Source organism: Miniopterus schreibersii (genome assembly GCF_964146895.1).
Source record: "Miniopterus schreibersii genome assembly, chromosome: 14".
In the NCBI taxonomy this organism is placed as follows: Eukaryota; Metazoa; Chordata; class Mammalia; order Chiroptera; family Miniopteridae; genus Miniopterus; species Miniopterus schreibersii.
The window spans coordinates 55,281,486-55,308,461 of record NC_138114.1 but is presented as its reverse complement, the minus strand read 5'-3'; the positions used below and the strand labels follow the sequence as shown (position 1 = coordinate 55,308,461).

At 53.8% G+C, this 26,976-nt stretch overlaps 1 protein-coding gene across 1 annotated transcript; it reads left to right on the top strand.

The window, feature by feature from the left end:
- Window positions 1-1,182: 1,182 nt before the first annotated feature.
- LOC308566900 (scavenger receptor cysteine-rich domain-containing group B protein) lies at window positions 1,183-24,387 on the top strand (the record flags this gene model as incomplete). Its single annotated transcript, XM_081157913.1, has 17 exons — window positions 1,183-1,486; window positions 1,607-1,636; window positions 5,031-5,213; window positions 6,546-6,590; window positions 7,678-7,995; window positions 8,124-8,153; window positions 9,154-9,192; window positions 9,541-9,688; window positions 10,956-11,146; window positions 13,268-13,309; window positions 14,389-14,442; window positions 15,002-15,316; window positions 17,994-18,305; window positions 19,834-19,866; window positions 20,347-20,522; window positions 23,145-23,527; window positions 24,105-24,387. The coding sequence occupies 17 exons, from the start codon at window positions 1,183-1,185 to the stop codon at window positions 24,385-24,387; spliced, it is 2,886 nt and encodes a 961-aa protein (XP_081014039.1).
- Between the last annotated feature and the right edge of the window lie 2,589 nt (window positions 24,388-26,976).

The following is a 26,976-nucleotide window of genomic DNA, read 5'->3' as shown; positions in this document are numbered from 1 at the left end:
GAGAGAGAGAAACATCAATGATGAGAGTCATTGATCGGCTGCCTCCTGCACGCCCCCGACTGGGGATCGAGCCCGCAACCCGGGCATGTGCCCTGACCAGGAATTGAACCCCGATCGCCTGGATCCTAGGTTGACGCTCAACCGCTGAGCCACGCCCGGCCAGGCACAGACGCATTTTAAAGTTCAGACAATACAGAGAATAAGAAAGAAAATGATCCTGTCCCCTTTGCCTGCAAGGATTGCGGCTCACATTTTGTTATATTGGTTTTCCAGTCTTATCAAGAAATAGAACATTATAGACACAGGTGCAGTTCCCCCAATTCCCACCCCCACTCGCTGGTCTCTCCTCCTCCCTCAGAGACAAAAGCTCTCTTGAATTTTGTGTATATCTTTAGAGTTCATTTTTAATATTTTTACAAATATGAATTATACCAGCTCCATATATGTTATTTTGTGGTTTTTGTTCACGCAAATGATATCAGTCCCTGTATATCATTCAGTACTTTTTATTCTTTACTCAATGTCACATTTTTGAGATTTATCCATGTTGATACATATAGAGACAGATAGATTTTTACTGCTCTTAATGACTATAGTGTTGAATTTTTTTTTTTTTAAATCTTCACCCGAGGATATTTTTTCCATTGTTTTTCAGAGAGAGTGGAAGGGTGGGAGGGAGAGAGAGAGAAACATCGATGTGAGAGAGACATCGATTAGCTGTCTCCTACACACGGCCCAACTGGGGCAGAGCCTGCAACCAAGGTACATGCCCTTGGCTGGAATTGAACCCGGGACCCTTCAGTCCAAGGGCCAACACTCTAACCACTGAGCCAAACTGGCAGGGAAGTGTTGAATTTTTTAACGAATCCCTTAATTTACGCGTTCCCCCACTGGTGGAAATACATTTCCTTAATGTTTCATGTCCACCTGGCTGATATCAGGTCCTGACCCACCAGCACACGAGAGACACGTGTTCCATCATCTGATCTGATCTATCGAGTGACTAACAGGGGCCGCCTCACGCAGTGGTGGAGCTACCCAACAGTTTTTCTAGGATGCGCTTATGGATGTGGAGTAACGAAAAGATCCCCCCTAATTTGTGAGCTGGGCCAATAAGATGCATGCATAAGTGAGTGTCAAAAACGTCCCTTTATTTTCATTTCCACAGAAGACTGGCCCACGATGAGGCTCGTGAACGGGACCGGAAGGTGCTCTGGACGGGTGGAAGTTTTCTACCAGGGCACCTGGGGGTCGGTGTGTGGTGACGGCTGGGGTCTGGAGGAGGCGCAGGTGGTGTGCAGGCAGCTTGGGTGTGGCTGGGCGGTGTCTGCCCCACTGGGTTCCCACTTCGGCCCCGGCTTTGGGAAAATCCTCCTGGACAACGTGCACTGCAGCGGTGAGGAGAGCCACCTGGCCCTGTGTGCCCACGACACCTGGTTCACTCACAGCTGTGGCCACGAAGAGGACACCGGAGCCATCTGCTCAGGTGAGGGGTCTTTTGCACTCTAAGTACCTCATGGACAGAAGGGGCTATTATAGAAAATGGGAAATGAGCCAGGGGCCTCCTCCAATGAGGGTTGATGGTTTTCTCTCTCCACACGTGCAGGTTCTCTAGTCGCCGCCTACTCCCCTCCAGGTAAGACTGATTTGGGCAGTTTCTATGTCCCATTCTACTTACTTCTGTCTGGCTAATATTCATTTTCTGTGGTAGACGTGGAATGAAAATGACCTTGTTAAATCGAGCTTTAAGCAGTTTACAGAGCCTGGTTTGATTGGTCCATTTCACTTGAAACCTGAAAGTCTTTCCCAGTCTGTATGCCAACCAACCATAACAGATAGAGCTCAGAACTCAGGTCTGGTGTTGACCTTGGTCTCTTGCACTCAGGCTTTCCTGCTCCAAGAAACCTGCTAATCCTGGCCTGAATTGCCCCTCTTCTGGGCAGGTGCCCGAGGGTAGAGCACAGGCACCCCTTAGGGTGTGTCTTAGAGGACAGGTCAACGTTCAAGAGTAACATCAGCAAAAGAGACTTTGGAAATTAGCTAACAGTACACAACATCCAAGTGCAGGAACCTTCCCAAATCAGAACCAAATTACACGGCAGCTCCAGGCAACTTCTGGACTCTTTTGGGGCCACTGAAGGACTGTAATTGATAGTCATGGACTTTAGGATAGAGTGTTTCATGACTATGCCCATCAATCATCACAAATCACTTATTTGAGAGAAAATTGCCATTCACTTTCCAGAGAGATTAGGTCAGAAAATGATCTGTCTGGAGTCTGTGCAGCCTGATTATTTTTAACAGGCAATGAAATGACATCAGTTGAAAAATTATAGTTATGTGATATTAAAGTAACTTTGTCACTAGAAAAACCCATGGGGCTATTTCAATCCTTTCTTTTTTTATCCTAAAGCAGTGGTTTTAGACGTTACTTTTCATCAGAATTACCCCTGAGGATTTATTAAAAACACATACTGCTGGGCCCCACCCAGAGTTTCTGATTCAGTAGGCCTAGAGTGCGGTGTAAGAATTTGCATTTTCTGCAAGTCCAGGATGCTTACACAGTGGTAGGGGACCACACTTTGAGAACTGCTGCCTTAAAGAAGAAATCTTTTGATTTTTATCCTAATAAGCAGAAACAGAATTATCATCGTCTTCATCATCATTATTATCCTCATCATTGCCACCATCATCTTCATCACCATTGTCATCATCACTGCCACTGTCATCATCATCACCATCATCACCACCATCATCACCATTGTCATCATCACCACCACTGTCATCATCATCACCATCATCACCACCATCATCACCATTGTCATCATCACCACCACTGTCATCATCATCATCACCACCACCGTCATCATCATCATCACCATTGTCATCATCACCACCACTGTCATCATCATCGTCATCATCATCACCACCACCATCATCATCATCACCATTGTTGTCATCATCGTCGTCATCATCACTACTGTCATCAGCAGCAGCATTATTATCATCAGTATCACCACAGTCATTAATGTCATCTTCATCATTATTATCATCATCACCATTATTACCATCACCACTGTCATCATCATCATCACCAGTGTCATCATCATCATCACCATTGTCATCATCATCACCATTGTCATCTTCATCATCACCACTGTCATCTTCATCATCACCAATGTCATCATCATCACCATTGTCATCTTCATCATCATCACCACTGTCATCTTCATCATCACCAATGTCATCATCATCACCATTGTCATCTTCATCATCATCACCATTGTCATCTTCATCATCACCACTGTCATCTTCATCATCATCATTATCATCATCACCACCACTGTCATCATCATCACCACCACCATCATCATCATCATCACCATTGTCATCATCACCACCACTGTCATCATCGCCAATGTCATCATCATCACCATTGTCATCTTCATCATCATCACCATTGTCATCATCACCATCATCACCACTGTCATCATCTTCATCATCATCATTGTCATCTTCACCATCATCATTATCATCATCATCATCAATGTCATCATCACCATCATCACCACTGTCATCATCTTCATCATCATCATTGTCATCTTCACCATCATCATTATCATCATCATCACCAATGTCATCATCATCACCACTGTCATCATCATCATCATCACTATTGTCATCATCGGCATTATCATCATCAGTATCACCACGGTCATTAATGCCATCATCATTATCACCAGCAGCATTATTATCACCACTGTCATCATCATCATCATTACCACTGTCATCTTCATCATCACCATTGTCATCATCATCACCACCACTGTCATCATCATCATCATTATCATCATCATCACCACTGTCATCTTCATCATCACCATTGTCACCTTCATCATCATCACCTTTGTCATCATCATCAGCATTATCATCATCAGTATCACCATGGTCATTAATACCATCATCATTATTATCATCATCACCATTATTATCATCACCATCATCACCACTGTCATCTTCATCATCATCACCATTGTCATCTTCATCACCACCACTGTCATCATCATCTTCATCATTGTCATCTTCATCATCATCATTATCATCATCACCACTGTCATCTTCATCACCACTGTCATCTTCATCATCACCATTGTCACCATCATCATCACCATTGTCATCATCAGTAGCACCATGGTCATTAATATCATTATCATCATCACCATTATTATCATCACCATCATCACCACTGTCATCATCATCATCACCATTGTCATCATCATCATCACCACCACTGTCATCTTCATCATCACCATTGTCATCTTCATCATCATTATCATCATCATCATCATCACCACTGTCATCTTCATCATCACCATTGTCATCAACATCATCATCATTATCATCATCATCACCACCACCACTGTCATCATCATCTTCATCATCATTGTCATCTTCATCATCACCACCACCACCATTGTCATCATTATCATCATCACTATTGTCATCATCATTATTATCATCATCACCATTATTATCATCACCATCACCACTGTCATCTTCATCATCATCATTATCATCATCACCACCACTGTCATCTTCATCATCACCATTGTTGCCTTCATCATCATCACCACTGTCATCATCATCATCATCACCACTGTCATCATCATCATCACCATTATCATCATCATCATCATCACCATTGTCAGCAGCAGCATTATCATCATCAGTATCACCATGGTCATTAATGTCATCATCACCATTATTATCATCACCATCATCACCACTTTCATCTTCATCATCATCACCATTATCATCATTATCATCATCACCACCACTATCATCATCATCTTCATTGTCATCTTCATCATCATTGTCATCATCATCACCACTGTCATCTTCATCATCATCACCATTTTCATCATCATCACCACTGTCATCATCATCATCACCATTGTCATCATCATCACCACCACTATCATCATCATCTTCATTGTCATCTTCATCATCATTGTCATCATCACCACTGTCATCTTCATCACCATCACCATTGTCATCATCAACACCATCATCATTGTCATCAGTATCAACATTGTCATCTTCATCATCATCACCATCATCAACATCACCATTGTCATCATCATCAGTGCCATCATTATTAGCATTATTGTTACCAGAAGCAACACCATTATTAGCAGAAAAGAGTCTACCTGGTAAGTTCAACTTTGTATTTCTGAATCACTACCCTGGCTCTTTTTAGTTTGTGTGTTTTTATGGTTATGTATATAGAGAGCTAAGCATTCAAGCAAGAATATTTAGTAAATTATTAAGATATCTGGTATTATGCAAACAGACAGGTCTTTGTGGATGAATTAATTTTCCATTTACAGCTAAGAGGCTGAGGTGGTATTCATGGCCTTCTCTTCATCTGACAGCCTTTATCCTGATCCAAATCCTCATCACTTCCTCCTGCCTGGACAACCACAGGCTTTTCCTAATTGACTTCCCTGCCTACAGCTCTGGACATTCTAATCCATTGTTTGCATGCACTCAGAGTTACCTTGTTTAAAGTCAGGTTTAATTGAGATATAATTTACCTTCAGTAAAAATCACTGTGTAGTTTAAAGAATTTTGATAAATGATTACAGTTGTGTAACCACCACTATCCTGATATAGAACATTTCCATTATCTTAAAAAGTTCTTTGTGCCCCTTTATGGTCAATTCCCTCTCCTAATCCCCCAGATCATGGCAACAACCAATATGATTTCTGTCCCTGTAGGTTTGCCTTTTCCAGAATATATAACATAATCAGACAATATGCAGCATTTTGTGTTGAGCTTCTTTACTTAGCATAATGCTTTTGAGACTCTTCCATGCAGTTCCATGTATCAGATACTCTTTTTTTTAGTCTGAATGGTATTCAGTGTGTGGATGTACCAAAACTCGTTTATCCACTCACTACTGGATGGACATTCAGCTTATTTTCGATTTTGACTATTATGAATAAAGCTGCTAAAAACACTCACATACAAGTGAAACTATTTTCCAAGGTGGCTGTACCATTTTGCGTTCCCACCGGCAAAAGATGAGAGTTAGAGTTGCTCTACATCGGTACCCACAATTTGGATTTTCTGGGTTTTTGTTTAGCCATGATAGTCTCTACTACAACGAGATGGTGATATCTCTGTGTGGTTTTATTGATATATATATATATATTACTGATTTCAGAGAGAAGAAGGGAGAGGGAGAGAGAGAGAGAAACATCAATGATGAGAGACAGTCACTGACAGGCTGCCTCCTGCATGCCCCCGACTAGGGATCGAGCCCACAGCCGGGGCCTGTGCCCTGACCGGGAATCGAACCCTGATCGCCTGGATCCTAGGCTGACGCTCAACCACTGAGCCACGCTGGCCGGGCTTGTCTCCTTTTTTAAAAAGTGAGATATGTGAGGCAGTTCTTCACGTATCCTGGATATGGGTAATGCCTATGTTGTTCTTTCCCCACTGCTGACTGACGGTGACCTCGCTTTGTTGCTCCTTCTAGCACATGGCTTCTCAGCCCCTGAGGCCCGGACACCGCCACCTGCAGGTACGGAAAGCAGTTCCTGGGTCCCCATGACCATTGGTCCTCTTCGAATTGCAAATCGCCGGCAGAGAATTTGGCCCAATTCCGCACAGGGCTTGGTTCCCCTGAAGTCAGACGTACCCTCAATCGGACTGGGCAGCCTCAGTCATGGGTACATTGGCATCGGCCTCATGCCCCCGCCTGGCTCCGGGTAGGACAGGTCATCTAGGAAGGGGGCATGGGTGAAGAAGACATGTTCGAGTTACCTATTGCTGTGTAAAACCACCCCAAACACAGTGGCTTAGAACAACCACCAATAGAATTGCCCGGGAGTCTGTGGGTCAGCAGGGCAGCCCTGCAGATCTGAGGCAGGCTTGGCTGGTCTCGCCTGGTCTCGGCTGGTCTCGCCTGGTCTCGCCTGGTCTCGCCTGGTCTTGGCTGGTCTCGCCTGGTCTTGGCTGGTCTCTGCTGGGCTTCCTTGTGCATTAAGGTCGGTTGAAGACTGCCTGGCCTAGGGCAGCCTCCCTCACATGCCTTACATTTCCATAGCTGTTATCTGAGGTGACGGAGGTGACAGGTCTTTCATCACCCAGCCCCCTAGCTGAAGTTTATTCACATGATTGTCCCAGAGTGTCCATGGAGCACACGGGAGCCTGCCACACCTCTCCGGGGCCTCGGCTCCGCATGGCTCTGGGTGGGACAGGTTATATGCACCATTATTGCTGCTACATTCTATTGGCCAAAGCGAGTCACAGGCCACCAGCCCAGAATGAAGGCGGAGGGAAGTGAGCCCAGCCTCCTGAGAGGGGGGCTGCAATGCCCCACTGTGGGGAGCAGGCCACAGGGAGGAGACAAACTGGGGCCGTTCATGTGAACAGCCGGCCACAGGCAACTGCTTTAAAATAGGGTGTGAAAGAGGAGGGCGTTGGAGGCCCCTCGGAACACACACATCTGGGGACACATCTGGGGACTGGCATGGGACCTCCATGGCAGCGGGAGGGTGTGAGCAGCACAGCCAAGGGGAAGCAAGGGGAGCCAGGCTGGGTAGAAGCCAGTCCAGCCCTCAGCGGGCAGGACGCTGCTCTCACCCCGTGTCCCCTACTGTTCCCAGGAGACGGGGCCCCCATGAGGCTGGCGGGGAGCCAGAGGAGCTGCGCAGGCCGCGTGGAACTTTTCCACCAGGGGACCTGGGGCACCGTGTGTGATGACCTCTGGGACCTGCGGGACGCCAGCGTCGTTTGCAGGCAGCTGGGGTGTGGCTGGGCCGTTTCAGCCCCGGCCGAGGCCCACTTTGGGACGGGCTCCGGAAAGATCATGCTGGACGACCTGCGCTGCAGGGGCGACGAGAGGCACCTGGAGGAGTGCCCCCATTCGGGCTGGTTCTCCCACAACTGCGGGCACGGGGAGGACGCCAGTGTGATCTGCTCAGGTAAACTGGCCCCCTTCCCGGGCGGGGGCCGGCCCTGGCTCGCCCAAAACAGTGCTTTTCAAAAGACGGCGTGAAAATAACGGTGGACAATGGAGCTCACAGCAGACGCTTTCGTCTCTCACTTGCAGATGCTGCAGACCCGGCGGGCACGTCACCAGGTAGGGGAGGCGCCGCCTGCAGGTGCGGCTGCTCAGAACTGGGGGAAGGGGTCCTGCCGGGACTCAGGTGTTCCTTGTTCTCTGGCCGGTGGGCAGGGCCGTGGAATCCCCGATGGCCCCGTGGAGGGGTGGGCAGTACCCCAGAAGCCGCCCCGTCCTGACTCGCCTCCTGCCTCTCGCCTCCTCTCCACCGTGCATTCTACACACAGCACGCAGGCTCTAAACGCCTCGGATTCTGTGCAGCACTTTCAGCTCCTCACTTCCGAGGGCTGCGAGGGGGTGGCAATGAGACACGGGCAGGGGCCGGCTAAGATCCGAGAGGCAGCTAAGGACACTTCCTGGCCAGGGGCAGGTGGCTGGCGGGCCAGACCTGGCCAACGTCAAGGTGACCCAGTTCCATTCCCACCCTCTCCTTGCCTCTGCCTTGTTCTTGACGCAGCCCTGGCCCCGCAGAGCTGCCCTTGCGGTTGGTTTTCCCGCGTGCCCTCAACGCCCACACCCAGGTGTTTTCATGCCAAGTGCCATCTCTCTTTCCTCAACCCCCCAGGTCCCCGACGCCCTGCCTTTAGCCAGCTCTGGGCCAGAGAGGGAGTCGTGAATCAGGCCGAGGGGACTAGGTCTAGTGACTCTTCAGTCACCCCCCCTCCTGGGTTGTCAGCTCTAGCAGGTGGGGATGGATTGGTCCTGGGAGAGAATCTCCCATGGGAAGTCCAGGGCCAGCTGCCACTGGTCGGAGAGAGGTTGGGGCATGAAGGAGGACTCCAGAGCATCCTTAGGTCCTACCCACCACCCTGGGCAGCAGGTCGAAGGAAGCAGCAAATCGGTGCCTCTTGCCAGTCGCACATCGTGACATCCCTCCACACCCTGGCTCATCCCGAGGCTGGCTCCGTAGTTCTGGGCGGGGCCCAGACAGCACACGTGCCCCTCAGGTCTCACGTGCCAACAGGGCTGTGGGCCTCAGTGCCAGCTGACAATTCGGTGTCCTTTGTATGTCTGACAGGTCACCCTCTGGCTGCCACGGCAGGGACGGTCACCGAAGGTGAGACTTTGGTCATGAAAGTGTCTGAATTTTTTTGTGTGTGTTTTTTTAGGGTGAGGAAGGGAGATGGAGAGAGAGATAGAAACACTGACGAGAGAGAAACATCATCGATCGGCTGCCTCCTGCACGTCCCCTGCTGGGCATCGAGCCCGCAACCTGGGCACGCGCCCTGACCGGGAATCGAACCAGCGACCTCTTGGTTCCTGGGTCGACGCTCAACCGCTGCGCCACACGGACGGGGCAAACTGTCTGGATTTTGAAAAAATAAAAGAAACAATGTGTCAACTACAAAATTAGTGAACTGAGTGATGAAAAAAGGGAAATTCTAAAATACCTTTCTGCCTTCAGTGAGAGCTCCATGCGGCGGCGTAATTACGAACGTGTCCGGAGCCATTCGGAGCCCCCCGCAGAGGGAAATGCACAACAACACGGCCTGCGTCTGGGAGATCAGGGCCAGCGCCTCCCACCACGTGCTGCTGGCCTTTCCGTATCTCCGGTAGGTCGTGAGGACGTTACCTAAGCACATGGTGTCGTTTAAAATTCCAGGCCTTTATTTCCTTGGTTGGTTCTCACAACTAACAGAGTCCTTCGTGTCTTTCAGTTTTATCTTGAAATAATTATAAACCTGCAAGAAGCTACAAAAATAATAAGAGTCCCACGTACCCTTCCTCCTGCCCCCCCCCCATTGGTGGCATCTTAATATAACCGTAGAACAACATCGAAAGCAGGAACTTGACGTTAGTACAATACTGTGAGCGCGACTACAGGCCTCTTATTCAGTTGTCACCATTTTTTAAAAAATATGTTTTTATTGATTTCAGAGAGAGGAAAAGAGAGAGAGAGAGAGAGAGAGAGAAACATCGATGCGAGAGAAACATTTATCGGCCGCCTCCTGCACGCCCCCTCCTGGGGATCGAGCCCGCACCCCGGGCATGTGCCCTGACCAGGAATCAAACCAGTGACCTCTTGGTGCAGGAGTCAGTGCTCAAGCCACTGAGCCACACCGGCTGGGCAGTTTCCACCATTTTCCACATGTACGTGTGTGTGTGACAGGGATGGGGGTCAACGCGCAGTGTGTGTCTGTAGCTCAGCCTGCTGATTAAAGGTACAGATTCCAGGGAAGCCCAGACCTAACAAATCAGAACATGTTAGATTTTAATGCCGTAGTCAAGGTTGACATCCTTATAGATAAATGTCTTATGGAAACTACCCCCCAGGAACAACTTAAATTATTTATTACTCTTGAACTTTGCTTAATTAAAATCTGACTGGGAACAGAGGGCCTGTGGGGCCGAGGCCTGGAAATGGGTTTCTGATTGGAGCACTAGTGGCATCTGGACAGAACCTGACAATGGAGAAAACAGCTAACTAACCGGGTGGCTTCCGCAAGGCCAGCGGGGCGCACGTGGAATCGAACTTCCCTCTGGGCAGGTCAGCCGTGAAAAGCTTACAAATGGCCTGGTGGGAACCGGTAGCCGAGTCCTACGCGGGCCCTGCCCTTGGCCTAGGCTTTGAGGTACCCTGTGGCCTCGGGTCTCAGCACGGGTCCACCTAGAACTTCAGCCTCCCCTTGCCTGTTCCAGTTAAAATTCCACTTCTTCTCGGAGAGAAAGTGAAATCAAAGGAATCCACCCTCCGTCTGAATGACTGACAAGCCCTTCACCGGGTGCAGCCTCTTTGTAGTCACGCACACAGGGCTGGCCCGCAGCACGGCTCTGAGGTCTGCCGGTGAGGCACTGAGAGGCACCGTCTGTCTCCCCCAGCCTGGACTGCACCAACGAATATTTCGAAATCCTGGACGGGCCTCCGTCACTGGCCAAGTCCCTGGGGAAGGTCTGCTCTGGCTTCCACCTCACCTACGAGTCTTCCTCCAGCTCCATGACCCTCAAGTACTTCCGGAGATTCAACAGCATAGGGAAAATCTTCATCGCTTATTACTATTCTGAAGCCAAAGGTAAGAATGGGGGCTCAGAGCCAGAGCCTGGAGCTGGGCGGCCTGCCTGGGGGCCAGTTACAGTCCCATCGCTACCCTGGGACCTCGGGCAAGAGACTTGACCTCTCTGTGCCTCAGCCCCTTCCCGGTAGGGCGGGAAGGACGCGATCACCCGAGTTCCAGGTCTGCCGCGTGGGCGACTGAGGGCACCAGGAGAGCACTTATTATGGGACATCACAGGTGCTCGGTAGTTGGCAGCTGCATCGTGGGCTATTTAGTTTTTTGTTTTTAAAATACGTTTTTACTGATTTCAGAGAGAGGAAGGGAGATGGGTAGAGAGAGAAACATCAGTGATGAGAGAAACGTTGGTCGGCTGCCTCCTGCACGCTCCCCCCTGGGGATCAAGCCACCTGGGCCTCTGCCCTGACCGGGAATCGAACTGTGACCAGGGGTCGACACTCAACCCCTAAGCCACGCCGGCCGGGCATGGGCTATTTAGCTTCACACAAGCACCTCCTTACAGTCGGCTCAGTAGGAAGCCTTTTCTGAAGTTACTCTGAATTAGCTCCGGGCGGGGGTGTTGGGACCTGCAGAGGAAGGTGTGGTCCCAGCCTAGGAGGGGCTGTGCACATGCAGAGGGAGTTCAGGACCGAGTCAGGTGACTCATAAAGGACAAACAGAATATAGTAAATTAATGTGCGCCTGCATCTCAGCAAGACATTAGGAAAAAGAGAGAGAGGCTAATGTAGGCTACAGAAAAGTGTTAAGGAAAATAGAGGACCCAGCCTCAGATCCGTCTCCAAACCTGACTGGCCGTGAGCAGAGAGGCAGGCGGGGGGCACAGCAGGTGAGAGCCGCGAGAGCGCAGATGGGGTGGAAAAGGCGTGCGGCGAGGAGGCGCGCAGGAGCTGGGCCGAGGGTTCCGGGAGGGGCCGCGTGCTCGGGTTAGGCCGTGACAACGGAGCGGTCGAGATAACTATTTTGAGCCGGGCAACATTTTAAGCACCTTACATGTGCTGCCTCCTTTCATCTTCACCAAACCCACGGTTCCTCCCCTTCTACAGACGGGGAAACTGAGGCTTGAGAGGCACAGCCTTTATCCCGAGGTCGCCCAGCGGCGGGTCCTGCCCCACTTGCCTCCGAGGGGCTGCGCACACAGGCGGCTCTTCGAGCTCCCACCTCGGCCCACACGCTGTTCAGAACAGCCTCCCTTTAGCAAGCGCCAGGGCGACTCGCTGAGCGGGCGTGGGAGACGCGCCGTAGACACAGCAGAGGCCCCGCGTCGCACAGTGGATCAGGGACGTCGCCGTCATTGACATTAAACAGTTGTTGGTTGACTGATTTTTTGAGAGAGAGAGAGAAACGCCGACTTGCTGTTCCACTCATCTGCGCATCATCGGTCGATTCTCGTATGTGCCCCGACCCGGGATCGAACCCGTAACCTCGCGGTATTGGGACAGCACCCTAACCAACCGAGCTACCCGGCCAGGGCGACGTTAGACAGTCACTGACCGCGGTTTCCTTGTATTTGCAGAGCCGGTCACTCCGACGCCGCATCTGATCAGTAAGTCACGCGGACGGTTGTGCCTTAACCTCCATTCCCAGTTCCCGAGCCTCCCTCTGTCCCCACCCCAGGGCCCTTCCGGCCATGGTTGCTGTCCCATACGCGGCTCCCAGGTGCCCGCCCGAGCCCACCTTAGCTGGGGGAGTCTGTCCGCACACTTTCGCCCAAGGACGATGGTCGCTCACAGTGGAACGTTACCCATGTCAACAACCGGGCCACTGTGCATGGATCCCTGTCGATTTGATTTCCTGTCAAAAACAATGACACGCACGTAACAGGCCACGTTCGGGGAAGGTCGACAACAACGAAATGAAGCAGGCCCGGCCGCGAGCGCGTTTCCGCGCAGAGGGGCGCGGTCCGACTGCCGCCCCTCCGGCCACCGGCAGAGAGGGGGCGCTGTTTCCATTGGATCCACACACCAGGGAAACATCGAGACCCACGCAGAGAAAGCCTGACTTCAGAGGTCACGTCTGATAGTTGGCAGGAGAAGGGACCTGCCGCCCGCTGAGCGGGGACTCTGCCGTCTCCTCTGGTCCAAGTTCTCCCTTTTATCTAAGAAGGTTTTCTTGTACCCACAGCCACCCCAACAGCGACGCCCGAGGCGGTGACAGCGAGACCAGGTAAGGCCCGGGATGCGCCCGTCGTTACCAGGCGTCCTTTCCGTCTCGTGCCCGCGTTCCTACCCGCTCCGCGGGCAGAGGCTGGGCCAACGGCGAACGGACCCGTTGACTCTACCCAAACTTCTCAGGGCCGTTCAAAACCATTGGCAACTTTGGGCTCTAGCACCCCAGGGTGAGCAAAGTCCATCTTTTCAGAGCCTTTCAAAGTCTTCAAACTCTGAGCAGGTTACAGCGCCTCCCCGTGGGAGCCTGTCTCTCCGCGGCCCGTCGGGGTCGTGGTTAACGGCACTCATGGACTTTCGAAAGGGGAGCGAGGCAGTGAGCTAGAACAGCAGGGACAAAAAGGAAAATAGTGAACTTTTTTTAAACCAAGGAGCGTTGTTCATTACATGTCGCTTGATCGAGTTCAGTTTGTTGGTTGCTGGTTAGCATAAGGTTACACATGTCCTCTGGAGCACGTCCACCCTTCCAGACGGCGAAGACCCAGCGTTGTTTCCGATTCTCCCGGGGCCCTGCTCCTCTGCTCTGGGTGTCCGCAGGTCGAGGTGTTGTCCTTTTCTTACTGAATAACGCCTGCATCTGTGATTCTCCGCAGCCAGGCCACCCTCCCCCTCGAGGCAGGTGGAGGTGGGGCTCTGACCGGATGACAGCAAAGTCAAGGGCACGGGTCTTTCTCTCGCACTTTATTGCTCTGTAGTTTTTTAAACCGGAAGAGTGAGTGTTTCAAACAGGCCCTGGTGTCTCCTGATGGAAACTCAAGAGTTAAAATGGCACCGAGCGCCCAGCTGTTTATTTTGTAGCCTCAGGTCTCCTGAGGGGCATGGCCCTGAAAAAAGCTCAGGTGCTTCCCATTCATGTCCAAAAGCCAGGGTCCCACCCAGGTGAGGGAAGGTGGTTCAGAGACGGCCCCCGGCTTGGACTCGGGCTTCAGAAATGCCGACGGGCCCAGGATGGTGCCTCCTTGGCCAGAACGTCCTGAGAGCCACCCTGGCACAAGCATGGGTCCTGTGCCCACTCTGCTCCCGCCCGCGAGTGTTCTGTAAATCGCTAACGTGGGTGCCTTGGGCTTTCTCTTCCAGCTCCCAAAGTCACCCCGGATTCAACAGAATCGGGATCAACAGCCCCCACAGCTGGTAACCCTCTCACCGTCTCGTCCCCGCCCCCTGGTTGCTGAGCCCTTCTAGTGGGCTCCCTGGGGGCGTAGCCAGCGTGGCCAGTGCCCGCCTGGATTCCCGGCCCCCAGCACCGAGAACACGCAGGGCCGGTGTGCCCGCGGCGTGACCACCACGCGTAGCGGCCTGTCTAGTCTCCGGTGCTCCCCAAATTTTTTAACATTGAATCTGGGCCAACAGACAAGTTTGACCTAAAGGAAATAACGATATATTCGGAGGCTTTTGGTTAGCAACCTAGTGAAACTGTCTCTAAAGTTATATTTATCTGGTCCTTACATTGACCATGTCCAAGGATGGCAATGAAGGGACAAAATGCATGAAATAAGGAACAGCCTGGAGAAGCCAGGGGCTGCGTTTGCGAGCACGTGTTTCCCTTATTCCTGTGGGGCCTAGAGAAAGGAAGGGAGAGACTCCACAGGGCCCGAGGCCAGGGGCGGCTGTTAGAGTCAAAGAAAAGCCCCACCAGGAATTCCTGGCCCGGCTGCCGATCCCACCCCAGTAACATCCCTGGGTCCCCCAGACTTGCCCTTCGTCAGGCTGGTGGACGGGCGGAGCCGCTGCGAAGGGCGCGTGGAGCTCTACCACGCCGGCGCGTGGGGGACGGTGTGCGACGACCTCTGGGGCATCGGCGCTGCCCACGTGGTGTGCCGGCAGCTGGGCTGCGGGACGGGCATCGGGGCCCCGGGGGACGGCCACTTTGGGGGGGGCGCGGGGAGCATCCTCCTGGACAACGTGCGGTGTCGGGGCGACGAGGCCACCCTGGGCCAGTGCCAGCACCTGGGCCTGTCCGTCCACAACTGCGGCCACCACGAGGACGCCGGGGTCGTCTGCTCAGGTGCCCACTCCCGGTCCCTCCTGAGTCTGCCAGGGAGGTTTAGTTACTCCCTGCATCCTTAGCTCTATTGCAGTCTCACCCAAGACGTCTTTTTTAAAAAATATATATATATATGTTTTTATTGATTTGAGAGAGAGAGGAAGAGAGGGAGAGAGAGAAACATCACTGATGAGACAGAGACATCGATGGCTGCCTCCTGCACGCCCCTGCTGGCATGCGCTTTGGCCGGGAATCAAACTGGCGACCTCTCAGCGCAAGGGGCTCAACCACTGGGCCACACCGGCCAGGCCCTTTCTTATCTTTAATTTCACATTCAGAAGTCATATTTATCTAATTTTTGTATCTCTGAGGTATACATTTTTTTTTTTTTAAATAAAAAGTATCTTCTAACTTTCCTGTTGGTGGGTGGGATTTTTGTTTGGAGTTTGTCTTTAGTTTGTTTTGTTTCACAGTTTCAGCATCAGCCACGGTAATGACCACCTCAGCAGGTAACTTTGTTTTCTTGCTTGCTTTTACAAATGGCATATGGTTTGGGTTGGAGTTTATATGAAACTAAGTATCAAGCTCACATCAGACTAGCACAAGGTGCTCGTATATTCACTGAATGAAACAGGAAGGTGGGCCGGTAGCGACTGGGCACCTTTCGCGTGCAGGACGCAGTGTGTCCGGTCCGCCCCCTCCCGCCTCCGGCAGCAGCGGGTCTCTCAGATCAGCACACAGCGGAGGGAGCGTCCTTCCTGTTCTCTTATTGCTGTCTTGTTGTTTTTGTTCATTTACAGCTTCGATCTCAATGGCTCCGACCTCCGCGCCAGGTAAAACACTGTCTCCTGTCCCTTAAGTGCCTCTCCTTGGAGCCCCGCTTATCAGACCGGGCTCTTCATGGAAGCACTGTCCCCAGCACGGACTCAGTAAAAACAGAAACCCGGCCCCCTCTGCAACGGTGTGTAAGTTCTCTCTTCTTTTTCCACAGATACCTCTTCAAGCTCGGCAGGACCGTGGGGTAAGGGCTCGCTCACTGTGATGTTTAAATCAGCGAGACCAGCTTCAGACTTGTCATGTTCTAGTTAGAAAATGAGCCGCTTAATGACCATTTTTCACCACAAAGCCAACCTCAGTGAAAAGACACAGAAATGTCCTTTCTCTCGTTTTTAACACACAGATGTGTCTTCCACCTCGGCAGAAGTGGACGCCCCGCCTGGTAATGTTTCCTGTGGTCACTTCTCTTAAGTTAAACATGATCAACTCTCCCTCTTTCTGTTTAACAAGTGGCCATATATACCGAATATTTTGTCTACAGTATAAATCCCAATGTGAGCTGAAGTCCCAGCATCCTTTCCATGGAAAATAAGCTCAGTGTTCTCCCTACTCATCCAGAGACACGGGACTGGTCCCTGTACCAGGGACTGCCTTCCGCTTGCTGCACTGGTCTTGACCAGACGTGCCCAGGGAGGCGGGGAGGGCGGGGGCTCCACACCTCCACCTGCTTGCCGGGCGATGCTTGACCCGTCCAGCCCACCCAAACACACACACAGAGAACTGTGTTGTGGCAGCATTGATTCTACCCATCGCTCTTCTGTTTTCTACCAACTGTTGTTAAAAAAAAATTCCTTTTTTTTTAAACTGATAGTTGAGTTTGGCTCTTGTTTGTTTGCAGATACAACTCCCACTCCAAGCAAAGAGCCTTCCTCACCAGGTACACTCTCTGCGCCCCCGGAGTGGTACCGATGGATGACTGAGAAACCCCAGCCCAGCAAGATCACACCCCAGAGCAAACCCTTCCTGTTTCCCGGGAGGGGGCAGAGGGGAGGGGAGGTGGGGCAGGTTCCAGGCCACACCCCACCACTGGTTACTATTCTGAGTAAAGCAGATTGGGGGGCAGGATGAATAGGCTAAAGTAACGTCAGGTGTCAGCCCTGGAGGAGACTCGGAGATGAGCTACACAGCAAGTCTCAAGCATCAATGTGCACGGGAGCGGCCTGGAGACTTGTTAAGATGCAGGTTCGGATCCAGGGGCTCCAGGTGGAGCCTGGGCTCTACAGTCCTCACAGGCTGCCAGGTGGCGCCCGCTGGGGGAGTTAGGATGCTGAGCAGCCACCCTGTTCCGAAGGGAAGTGAGGCCCAAAGGAGGAAGAGATTTGCCTGAGGCCACTGTCTCAGTCAGCCAGGGCTGCTGCGACAGAACCACAAACCGCAGGGCGTACAGGGCAGGAATTGATGCTCTCTCGGTTCTGAAGACTAGGAGTCCAAGGTCAAGGTGAAAGGAGGATCGATGTCTGGTGAGGGCGAGAGAGACAGAGAGAGACAGAGACACAGAGAGAGAGAGGCAGAGAGACAGAGACAGAGAGAGACAGAGAGAGAAACAGAGACAGAGAGAGACAGAGAGAGACAGAGAGAGACAGAGACACAGAGAGACAGAGAGACAGAGACACAGAGAGACAGACAGAGAGAGAGACAGAGAGGGACAGACACAGAGACAGAGAGAGAGACAGAGACAGAAAGAGACAGAGACAGAGAGACACACGGAGAGAAACAGAGAGACAGAGAGAGACAGAGACAAAGAGAGAGAGAGAGAAACAATGAAACAATACAACAGGCGGAACGCGCCCAGTGCTACTTGTTTCCGTTTTGAAGGACGAGGGGCCCCAGGTCCCCGCCCTGACTGGCTCTCCGCCCGCAGCCCCGCCCCTGCGCCTGGCCGGCGGGCGCAGCCGCTGCGAGGGCCGGGTGGAGGTCTGGCACCGGGGCCAGTGGGGCACCGTGTGCGACGACCTGTGGAGCCTCAGGAACGCCCGCGTCGTGTGCCGCGCCCTGCGCTGCGGCCGCGCGCTCGGCGCCCCGGGGCGCTCGCGCTTCGGCCCGGGCGAGGGGCCCATCCTGCTGGACCGGGTGCGCTGCGCGGGCACCGAGGACGCGCTGGAGCGCTGCGCGCACCGAGGCTGGGCCCGGCACGACTGCCGGCACCGCGAGGACGCGGGCGTGGTCTGCGCAGGTACCTCCCGGGGCGCTGCCCCTTCTCCCTCCCCGAGCACCCCCGAGGTCAGAGCTCGGCCCCCGAGGGCTGTCAGGCGGCCAAGGCGGCAGGGTCTAGGGTAACCAGAGCATGTCTGTTACCCAACCATTTTGGTAAATGTTTCCGTGATTTTATGAATCAGTTTTGTCCAATTACAATTCAGAGCAATGTTCCGAAATATAGCTGCAAGGTCATGAGGCCAAGGGAAGAAGCGACAGTGTCATAAGTGATTGAGGTCATAGGAGTTACAATGTATCCAAGTGCCTTTCTCAGTCTCAAGGTCATCGAGGACACATCCTGGGCTGAGGCCCTTCTTCATCTTGCCCTGGCCCTCAGAAGTCAGACCCTACAATGTTCTGAGCTCCCCTTGTGCCCCTTTCATCCAAGACTTGGCCCATACCTTTCCTTAAGTACTCTGATTATCTCCCAGTATCTGTCTTGTCACCCTGACCTCCACAGTTGTCACCCTGACCGCCACAGTTGTCACCCTGACCTCCACAGTTGTCACCCTGACCGCCACAGTTGTCACCCTGACCGCCACAGTTGTCACCCTGACCTCCACAGTTGTCACCCTGACCGCCACAGTTGTCACCCTGACCTCCACAGTTGTCACCCTGACCGCCACAGTTGTCACCCTGACCGCCACAGTTGTCACCCTGACCTCCACAGTTGACCCCCCTCCTCCCGTGGGGAGTGGTACTTCCTTTATCTCTCCTAGGCTTACCCACGTAAGTGGGATTCTTAGATTTGGTGACCACGTCTGAGCTCACCTTGTCTGCCCCATTCTTGGTTTTTTATGGGTAAACAAGGTAAAGGAATCTCTGCCATTCGTTTTACCTTGATGTAGGAATTGCCTTTGTTTTGCATAGAAATGGGGCCCAAATAGAAAAGGGTTCAGAGATCCCTTGAGACAAACGTGAATCCCGAGGGAGCCTGAGCGTCTCAGTTTGCCTGAGGCCGTGGGGTCTCTGTCCTCCAGATCCTCACTTTTATTGTGTCTGTTCACAGTCTGGGGCCGACAGTGCCTGAGGGGGCTGAGCGAGTCCGGCCAGCCACACGCCCTGGCCTGGGCCCTGGCCCTAGGTCACTGTCCCGCTTGCGTCTGGGCTGGGGAGGCCTTTGCTAGCCACAGGCTTCCTGTTTCCAGCCCGAGTTTCCAGGTGTGCCAGGTGCCTGGGAAGGGGCACCAGCCAGCGTTCAGAGATGGGACAGCGTTTGTAACCTGCACAGCCCTGTGTTTGCTGGTCTCTTGCTTCCACAAACCTTCCTGTAGACGACACCGTGTTCTCAACACTACTCCACACGCTCAGCATCCCTCCCTGTGGCTCCATCAGGGGCGTGGGGCTCTCCTTTCCTTTGCGTTGCCCTGGAGCACTCTCCTGCCCTAGTGCTAGCTTTGTAGCTAAACCAAGTGAGCGGCGTCCCTACATTTCATCTACTGCTGGCTACACCTCCTCCGGTGTCTCTGCACAGCTGACATTGCTCCCCCCTTCTCCCCCCCCCCCAGATGGAGCCGACCCTGTCGTGCCCAAGGACCACGGTAAGGTCTGCTCTCCTGGGGTCTGAGGCTGCAGAGGGGGAGCTGGGAGAGCCATTGTCTGGGGAGAAGAGGACAGGCGGGGAGGGGGACCAGCCTCCCGCATCTCCATCCACTCACTGGGCTTCTGGAGGTTGGGGAAGAAACCCCTTTGAACCCCCCTTTGCTCCCACTCTTTTTCCAACCGGACAGCGTGTGAAATGAGCTGTCCTTTACCTCCTTAGATGAGGCTCTGACCCCGGGCCCGTGGGGTGCACGTGGTGGGTAGGGTTCCCCGAGGCTGCTGTGTGACTTTTGGAAAAGGGGGTTATAAATTAAGTCAGTGAAAGTGAAGTCGAAAGTGGGGGGCGATGAGAGCTGAGCCCCCCACCCAGGGCACTGTTGGTACTTCTATAAAGTAAACAAACACCCACAGCCCACGCCCCTGACCCACACGCCCAGTGGATCAGGTTCTCGTGTGAGTGTCCCCCTGTCTTCCTGCAGCCCAGCTGACCTGCCTGCCTCACTTCTTCCAAGTCACCATTGACCGGGGCTACCTCTGGAGGCTGGGTTACTCCTCCTGGGACGTCCACTTAAACGACGAGCTGTGTCGCCCCCAGGTCATGGGGCACTACCTGGTCTTCAACGTTCCTTACGGCCACTGTGGCACCGTCCAGCAGGTGAGAAACTGTCAAGGTGGTGGTGCCCTTCTGTGGATGGAGGCCCAGGAGAGAGGCTTGGAAAAGTCAGCCACCTATTTAAAAACCTTGAGGAGAGACATAAGCCGTGACTTTATTCCTGAGTTCAGGGAGGCCTGGAACAGCTCCCCAGTTTGTCTGAAACTTTCCTCCCATTTGGGAATGTGCTGAGTTTAGAACACACAGTAACAGCGCTGAGTGCTGGTGGAGGGAGGGGTGGGGGTGGGTGGGGGTGGACGGTGGATGGGTGGGAGCTAGTCCCTTAGCTCCAAAGCCACATTTCACAACAGGCTTCGTCAGCATCAGTGCACACCTGCCACGTGAAGCGTGGCGCTGGGTGTGGGATAGGACAGAGGGTCCGTCTGACGGCTGTGTGTCTGACCAGGGCGCCAGCTGTGTCTCCCAGTCCAGGAACTAAATATCCAGGACATTTCTGTGTAAAGAAATGCACGCTTATTTCATGTTCCTTAACCACCCGCTTATTTCACAAAACAGCGTCACTGGAGTCAAGGAGACAAGACCACCAAAGGCAGGGAGAGTGTGTAATCACAGAACGGTTTTCCTCAGTACACACAGCAGTGTAACATGTTCCAAAGCGAGATCCCCGTGTGCTCCCTCCATCCTTCTGCACCTGTGTTCACGCTCGCACACATTCACACACACACTCGCACACACACATGCTCGCACACACTCGCACACACATGCACACACACTTGCACACACTCACGCACACACACTCACGCACACTCGCACGCACACGCTCGCACACACACATGGAAAACACGGTGTTGTTGGAGTCAGATCCATTCTGATGGTCTGCACAGTGCCAAATCATTGCATTAATTCCACACTTGACATCTTGTCTTCGGTTGGGCAGAACACGGTCATTCTTACCCTTTGTGCTCTGGAAACTCCAGTTTTCGCCCCAGAAGTTTCTGCCCCAGGAGCGGTGAAGCCCCAGGGTCTGGGAGGAGGGCAGCCCCAGGAACTCCCGGGCCTCAGAGAGGGCCACCAGCTGTCCTCCCTGGCCCTGGCTGGCCCAGCTTCCCCAGCAAACCTTGTGTGCCGGCCACAGTGCCGGGGCCAGAGGACACCGCAGGTTGGGAACCCCTGGGGTGGCAGCCCCCAGGCTGCCCGCAGGGAAATGCCCGTCTGACGTCAGAGTCAGCCAATGAAGAGCCCTCCGGGCGCTGAGGACACAGGGCCAACCAGACTGGCGGGGCCGGCGCCCCGGCTCCTACACGCTCGAGAGAGGGAGACGGGCACGGAACCAACGCACCGACGGGCGTCCTTTACACTGAAAAGGGTTGAGAGGGACAGACAGCCCTGCCGGACGCTCAGTGGCTGGAGAGTCGGCCTGTGGGCTGAAGGGCCCCAGGTTCGATTTCGGCCAGGGGCACGTACCACGGCTTCAGGCTCGAGCCAACCCGTCGATGTCTCTCTCACATCGATGTTTCTCTCTCCCCCCCACTCTCTCTGAAAGCAATGGGAAAATATCCTCAAGTGAGGATTAAAAATATATATATGTTTTTTAAAAAGAGTGATAAAACAGGAAGGGAAGGGAAAGTGGCTCGGGGTGGAGGGCGGGTCACGTTGAATGGGGTGGCCGAGGGCCGGGACCTGGTTGAGAAGATGGAGCCGGGGAGGGCGAGCGGGTCGGCCCCGGGCACAGCAGCTGGAGGTCCCCCGACCCAGCGAGCTGGGAGGGCTGGGAGGGCTCCGGAGGCCCGGGAGCACTGGAAGGCCCCGGGTCAGGGGTCAGGTTGGGAAGGGCGGGGCCTGGGGGCCTGGGGGTTCGCTTTCCTTTAAAACTGCGTTCGCAATGCGATGCCACCCTCAAGGGGGAGGAGAGAGCTTGGTTCTTAAGGGCAAAAAAAGAAAAAAAACACCCTCCCTTGTGGGTAAAGCAGATACACATTCAGAATATACACAATGTCCTGTACTAACATTTCGTAACGGGGGGAGGGGGGGCGGGAAAGAAAAGTCCCAGAAAGGCAGCGGGTGAGAGACTGGTCTGAGCAGCCCCGAGGGCTCCAGGGCAGAACGTCACAGGACCCCAGGACTCCTTGGACAGATGTCCCCGTGCAGGCTGTGTCCCCGGTGAGACCCAGGGCAGTGGGAAGGAGGCTGCCCCAGGGCGTCAGCCTCCGTCCCCCCTCGGCCCCTTGGAGTCCGGCTGGAGGGCAAGGAGCAGGGCTGAGAGCGAAGGTCGGAGGTCAAAGGTCGGCAGGGCCAGCCTGCCGGAGCAAAGGGTTAGAGCCCCGATGGGGGGGGGGCTGTGCTTGTCTGAGCACCGGGGGCGGAGATGGGAACTGAGTAGCCAGCGTGGTGGACCCACGGCCCCCTCTCACACCACCACGGCCCGGCCCTCGCAGGAGGGAGGAGGGAGTCAGGCTCACCCACCGGAGGCACCCTGCACACACCCTGAGCTCCCAGGAGCAAGGTCACCGGTCAGGGCCTTAGGTGGCACAGAGCTCAGGCCCGAGGCCTCCCGGGAGTGCCCGTCAGCAAGCTGGCCCCGAGCAGCAGAGGTCCCTGCTCACGGAGGAAGGTGCCTGTCGGGAGCCAGGAGCGCTGGCCACCGACTCTCCTCTCGTCCCCCAGGAAAGCCTCGGCTTCCTCAGCTACTCCAACTCCATCCGAGGCCGGGTGTGGGGCCACCCTGGCCAAGTGGTCGTGCGGCACCGGGTGCCCCAGCTGAAGTTCACCTGCACCATGAGTGGCCCGTCAGCAATTGAAATTGTTCCTGGGGCAGCCGTCCAGAGGCAGGGCGCCCGCTACGACGTGTCCATATCGTTCCTCGAGCTGCCCGTGGCCTCGCCGGTGGGGAGCCTGGGGCCCCACTACGCCAGCCCGAGAGAGAAGGTTGTCCTCCAGGTCACAGTCCACAGCCCCGATTGCAGCCTGAAGGTCTCTGTGGACACCTGCGTGGCTTCTCCAGACCCCCGTGACTTTACGACTGTCAAGTACGACTTGATCCGGCGAGGGTAAGGGAGGGGACGGCCCTCCTGGGTGGACTGTGGCATTCCGTGGCATTCCTTTGGGGGAACCTTTGGCTTCTCAACTGGTCCTAAATCATGAGATTGTGCGAACGGGTCCCCATCCTGCCGCAGAGGCGGTGTCAAGGCCCTCACCTGACCTCCGACCCCAGCAGGGGCAAGTAGTTACGGGACATGTGGACCACTTCCCTGGACTTTCCCGAGTCCTGGCACAGCCCTTGCTGTCCCATCCCCCCTCGTGCCCACTCCCTTCTCTCTGAGTTTTATGACTGTTTACACTCCCCACCCCTCGGGGCACCGGGCTGTGGCGGGTTAGCCCAGGCTCAGCACCGGCTCCTCCAGTTAAACAAAGGACTTGTCAAGTTAGAACTGGGGTGTCATTTCACCTTATAGCTCCCTTGCCCCCCAACAGGCAGTGTTATAAATTTTTTTATGTAAAACAAAGAGTGGTAGTGGGGACAACTCCACCTGGAGTTCAGAGGCCTGGGCCCAGGCCTGACATTGGGGTCGGTGATTCTCCTGTGCTGCCAGTTACTCCTCCTGCTCTGGGTTCTTCTTCCTCCAGGTGCATCAAAGACGACACCTTCGTCAACCTGCACCCCCCCCGGGACAGCACGGCCCAGTTCAGGTTCAACGCCTTCGGCTTCCTCAGCAGCTACAGCGTGATCTACCTGCAGTGTGAGGTCACCGTGTGCAAAGTGGGGGACCCCTCCTCCCGCTGCTCCCGGGGCTGCGCAGGGCGGGGCTGGAGGGGTGCGGGGGCCGCGGAAGAGCAGGCCCAGCACCTCCAGGTGGTGGGGCCACTGGAGATCCACAGAAGAACTGATCAGAGCAAGAACGTTGGGTGATTTCTCCACTTCCCCACGAATCTGTTAGAAATTAGAAGCAACGTTTCTTTCTCTTCAATAAAGTAATCAGTCTGGTCAATCAGGGGTTGTCCGCATGGAGACGGGTCAGGAAACGGCTACGGAGGTTCCGTCCGAGGTGTGTGCTAAATAAATGTTTTCTGATGACTGAACTTCTCGGCAGTCGCTCTCCGTGACGAGAAGGGCTGTGTTGCCTCCTTACTATCAGGACTCGATCAGTGTCTCAAACTGAGCAAAGTGTCACAAAGAACAGTTCTCTCTATAACATGTTGCCAACCTGAAGGGTTTCTTATTTATTATGTTTTTATCAATTTCAGAGCGAGGAAGGGAGAGAGAGAGAAACATCAATGACGAGAGTCATGGATCGGCTGCCTCCTGCTCGCCCCCAACTGGGGATGGAGCCCGCAACCCGGGCCTGTGCCCTGACCGGGAATCAAGCAGTGACCTCCAGGTTCATAGGTCAAAGCTCAACCACTGAGCCACACTGGGCGGGGAAGGTTTTTATTTATTTTTTATTGGCTCCTTAATGTTGAGATGCGCTGGTAGGTGGATCTTTTTGTTTCCATCCCTCTGGTACTGTGAGAATTTATTTTCAGATCTGGCTAAGAGTCTTAAAAAAAATAAACTGTCTGTGGGGAAGGCCCTGCTCTCTTTTAAGAAACTCTAATAACTGGTCTGTCGAATCAAACACATCCTTTATTCTTCATCATTGACTCAAAACAAGCTTCGTCAGTTTATTTCAAAGGGAACAAATTGGCCCCCAGCTTTGTTCGGTTCTGGTTATAATTTGCAAGTTAGATTCTGAAACAAATCACCAGAACCACTCCTGCCCCCATCCCAGCCCGCAAAGGGGAAGTGGGGAGCCGAGGCTTCGGCTTGCCCCCAGCGCCCCTCACCTCTCCCCCCCAGGGTGGTGTCGGAGGGGCAGAGTGGGGAGCTTCAACTTTTATCACCTCCGGGCAGTAACCAGGGCCTCCCCTGCACCCCCTATGTCAGGTCGGGACCAGGCAGGGAGCCTGGACTTGCAGCCCACCCAGCAGGTACGAGGCACCCCTTTGAGACAGCTCTGGGGTGCTGGCAGAGGCCCAGAAGAAAGCCAGGACTCCCTGCCCCACCCATGGGTAACCCCACCTTGCTGACAGGAGGGGGCAGCAAGGCCACGTGGGCAGCCTGGCTCCTCGCTGCTGGTGGTGAGGAGATGGCCTCCCCTTCCCGTTTGCACCTGCTGCTACTCACCGGTCGCCGGTCCTTTCTTCCAGCCTTCCCGAGACACTTTGTCAAGCATGTCTCTTGAATACAGCAGAGCCAGGCTTGACCTTGTGAGACGGTCTGAAGATCCTGTCCTTTAAGGAGGGATGTTGTGCCCACTCTGGTGACACCCAGACCCCCTCGGATGAGTCACTCACTGTTCACTCCGAGCAGCGTGCCGGTGGCCCAGCTCCACTGCTCTCAGGACCTTCCCGCAGCTCAAGGCAGCTGCCGCGTCCAAGCTCACAGCCTTCGACCAGCTATGGGTCATAGAGGCACTTAGAGGCCTGAGCACCGTGGCTGAAGGGAGTCCACCCCTGTCCGGCCCAGTCCTCCCCCCCTCCTGGGGCTGATCCCGAGCACAGGCCCCAGGGATCCTCTGCACACAAACCTCTGAGTCCGAGGTGTTTCCCAGGAACCCGACACGTGACCGTGAGAATCAGGCGTAGTGGACCACGCAGTGTGGCTCAGTGGTTGGAGTGTTGGCCTGAGCACCAAATGGTCTCGGGTTTGATTTCCGGTCAAGGGCATGCACTTCAGGTGCAGGTTCAATCCCCGGCCCTGACTGGGTGCATGCAAGAGGCAATCGATAGATGTGTCTCTCACATCGATGTTTCTCTCTCTCCCCCTCTCTTCCTCCCGTCTGCCTCCTCTAAAAATCAATGGAAAAATATCCTATGTGTAAAAAGAGCCTAAGTGTAAATATTCTCTGTATTAGGGCTAACAAAAGGCATTAGACGTTTAAAAAATTTGGGCGGAGGCCTCTCACAAGGTCTCCCCTATTTTGATTGCCTTACCTTCTGACTTGACGGCATTAAAAAGGCCAAAGGGATGAGCCTGCCCGTGGCTTCCATCCTTGCAAGGGGAGGGAAGCCTGAGGGCCAGTGGCTTTTACACCCCGTTTCACCTGCCTGGTTCCACAGGCCTCCCAGTGACCTTCAGGGCAGCGTGTCCGTGTGAGCACCTAAGGGGTAGATTTGTGACCCGCTCACTATCGGCATCCTCCACGGAGTGTTTGCTCCCCTCCCCTGGTTCCCGGAGGCCCCGTGGGTAACCCCAGCTAAAGCTATTCATGGGGAGCCTCCAACACCTGGCACGGGGTGGGCACTGAGGAATTCCTCCTGGCACTGATAGGAATCGGGCCTTTGCCTGTGACATGTTCAGATCACTGAGGGGAGAACATCACTGCCCTTCTCTAAACACTGAAGCCTGTGGGGTCCAAAGAATCAAGCTGGGAGGTGGCCCCTGGGAGGTGGTCACTCTGATGTTGCCAGGCTGCTGGCAGTGAGGCAGGAGACACAGGGTGGAAGAAGTCTGGGCCAG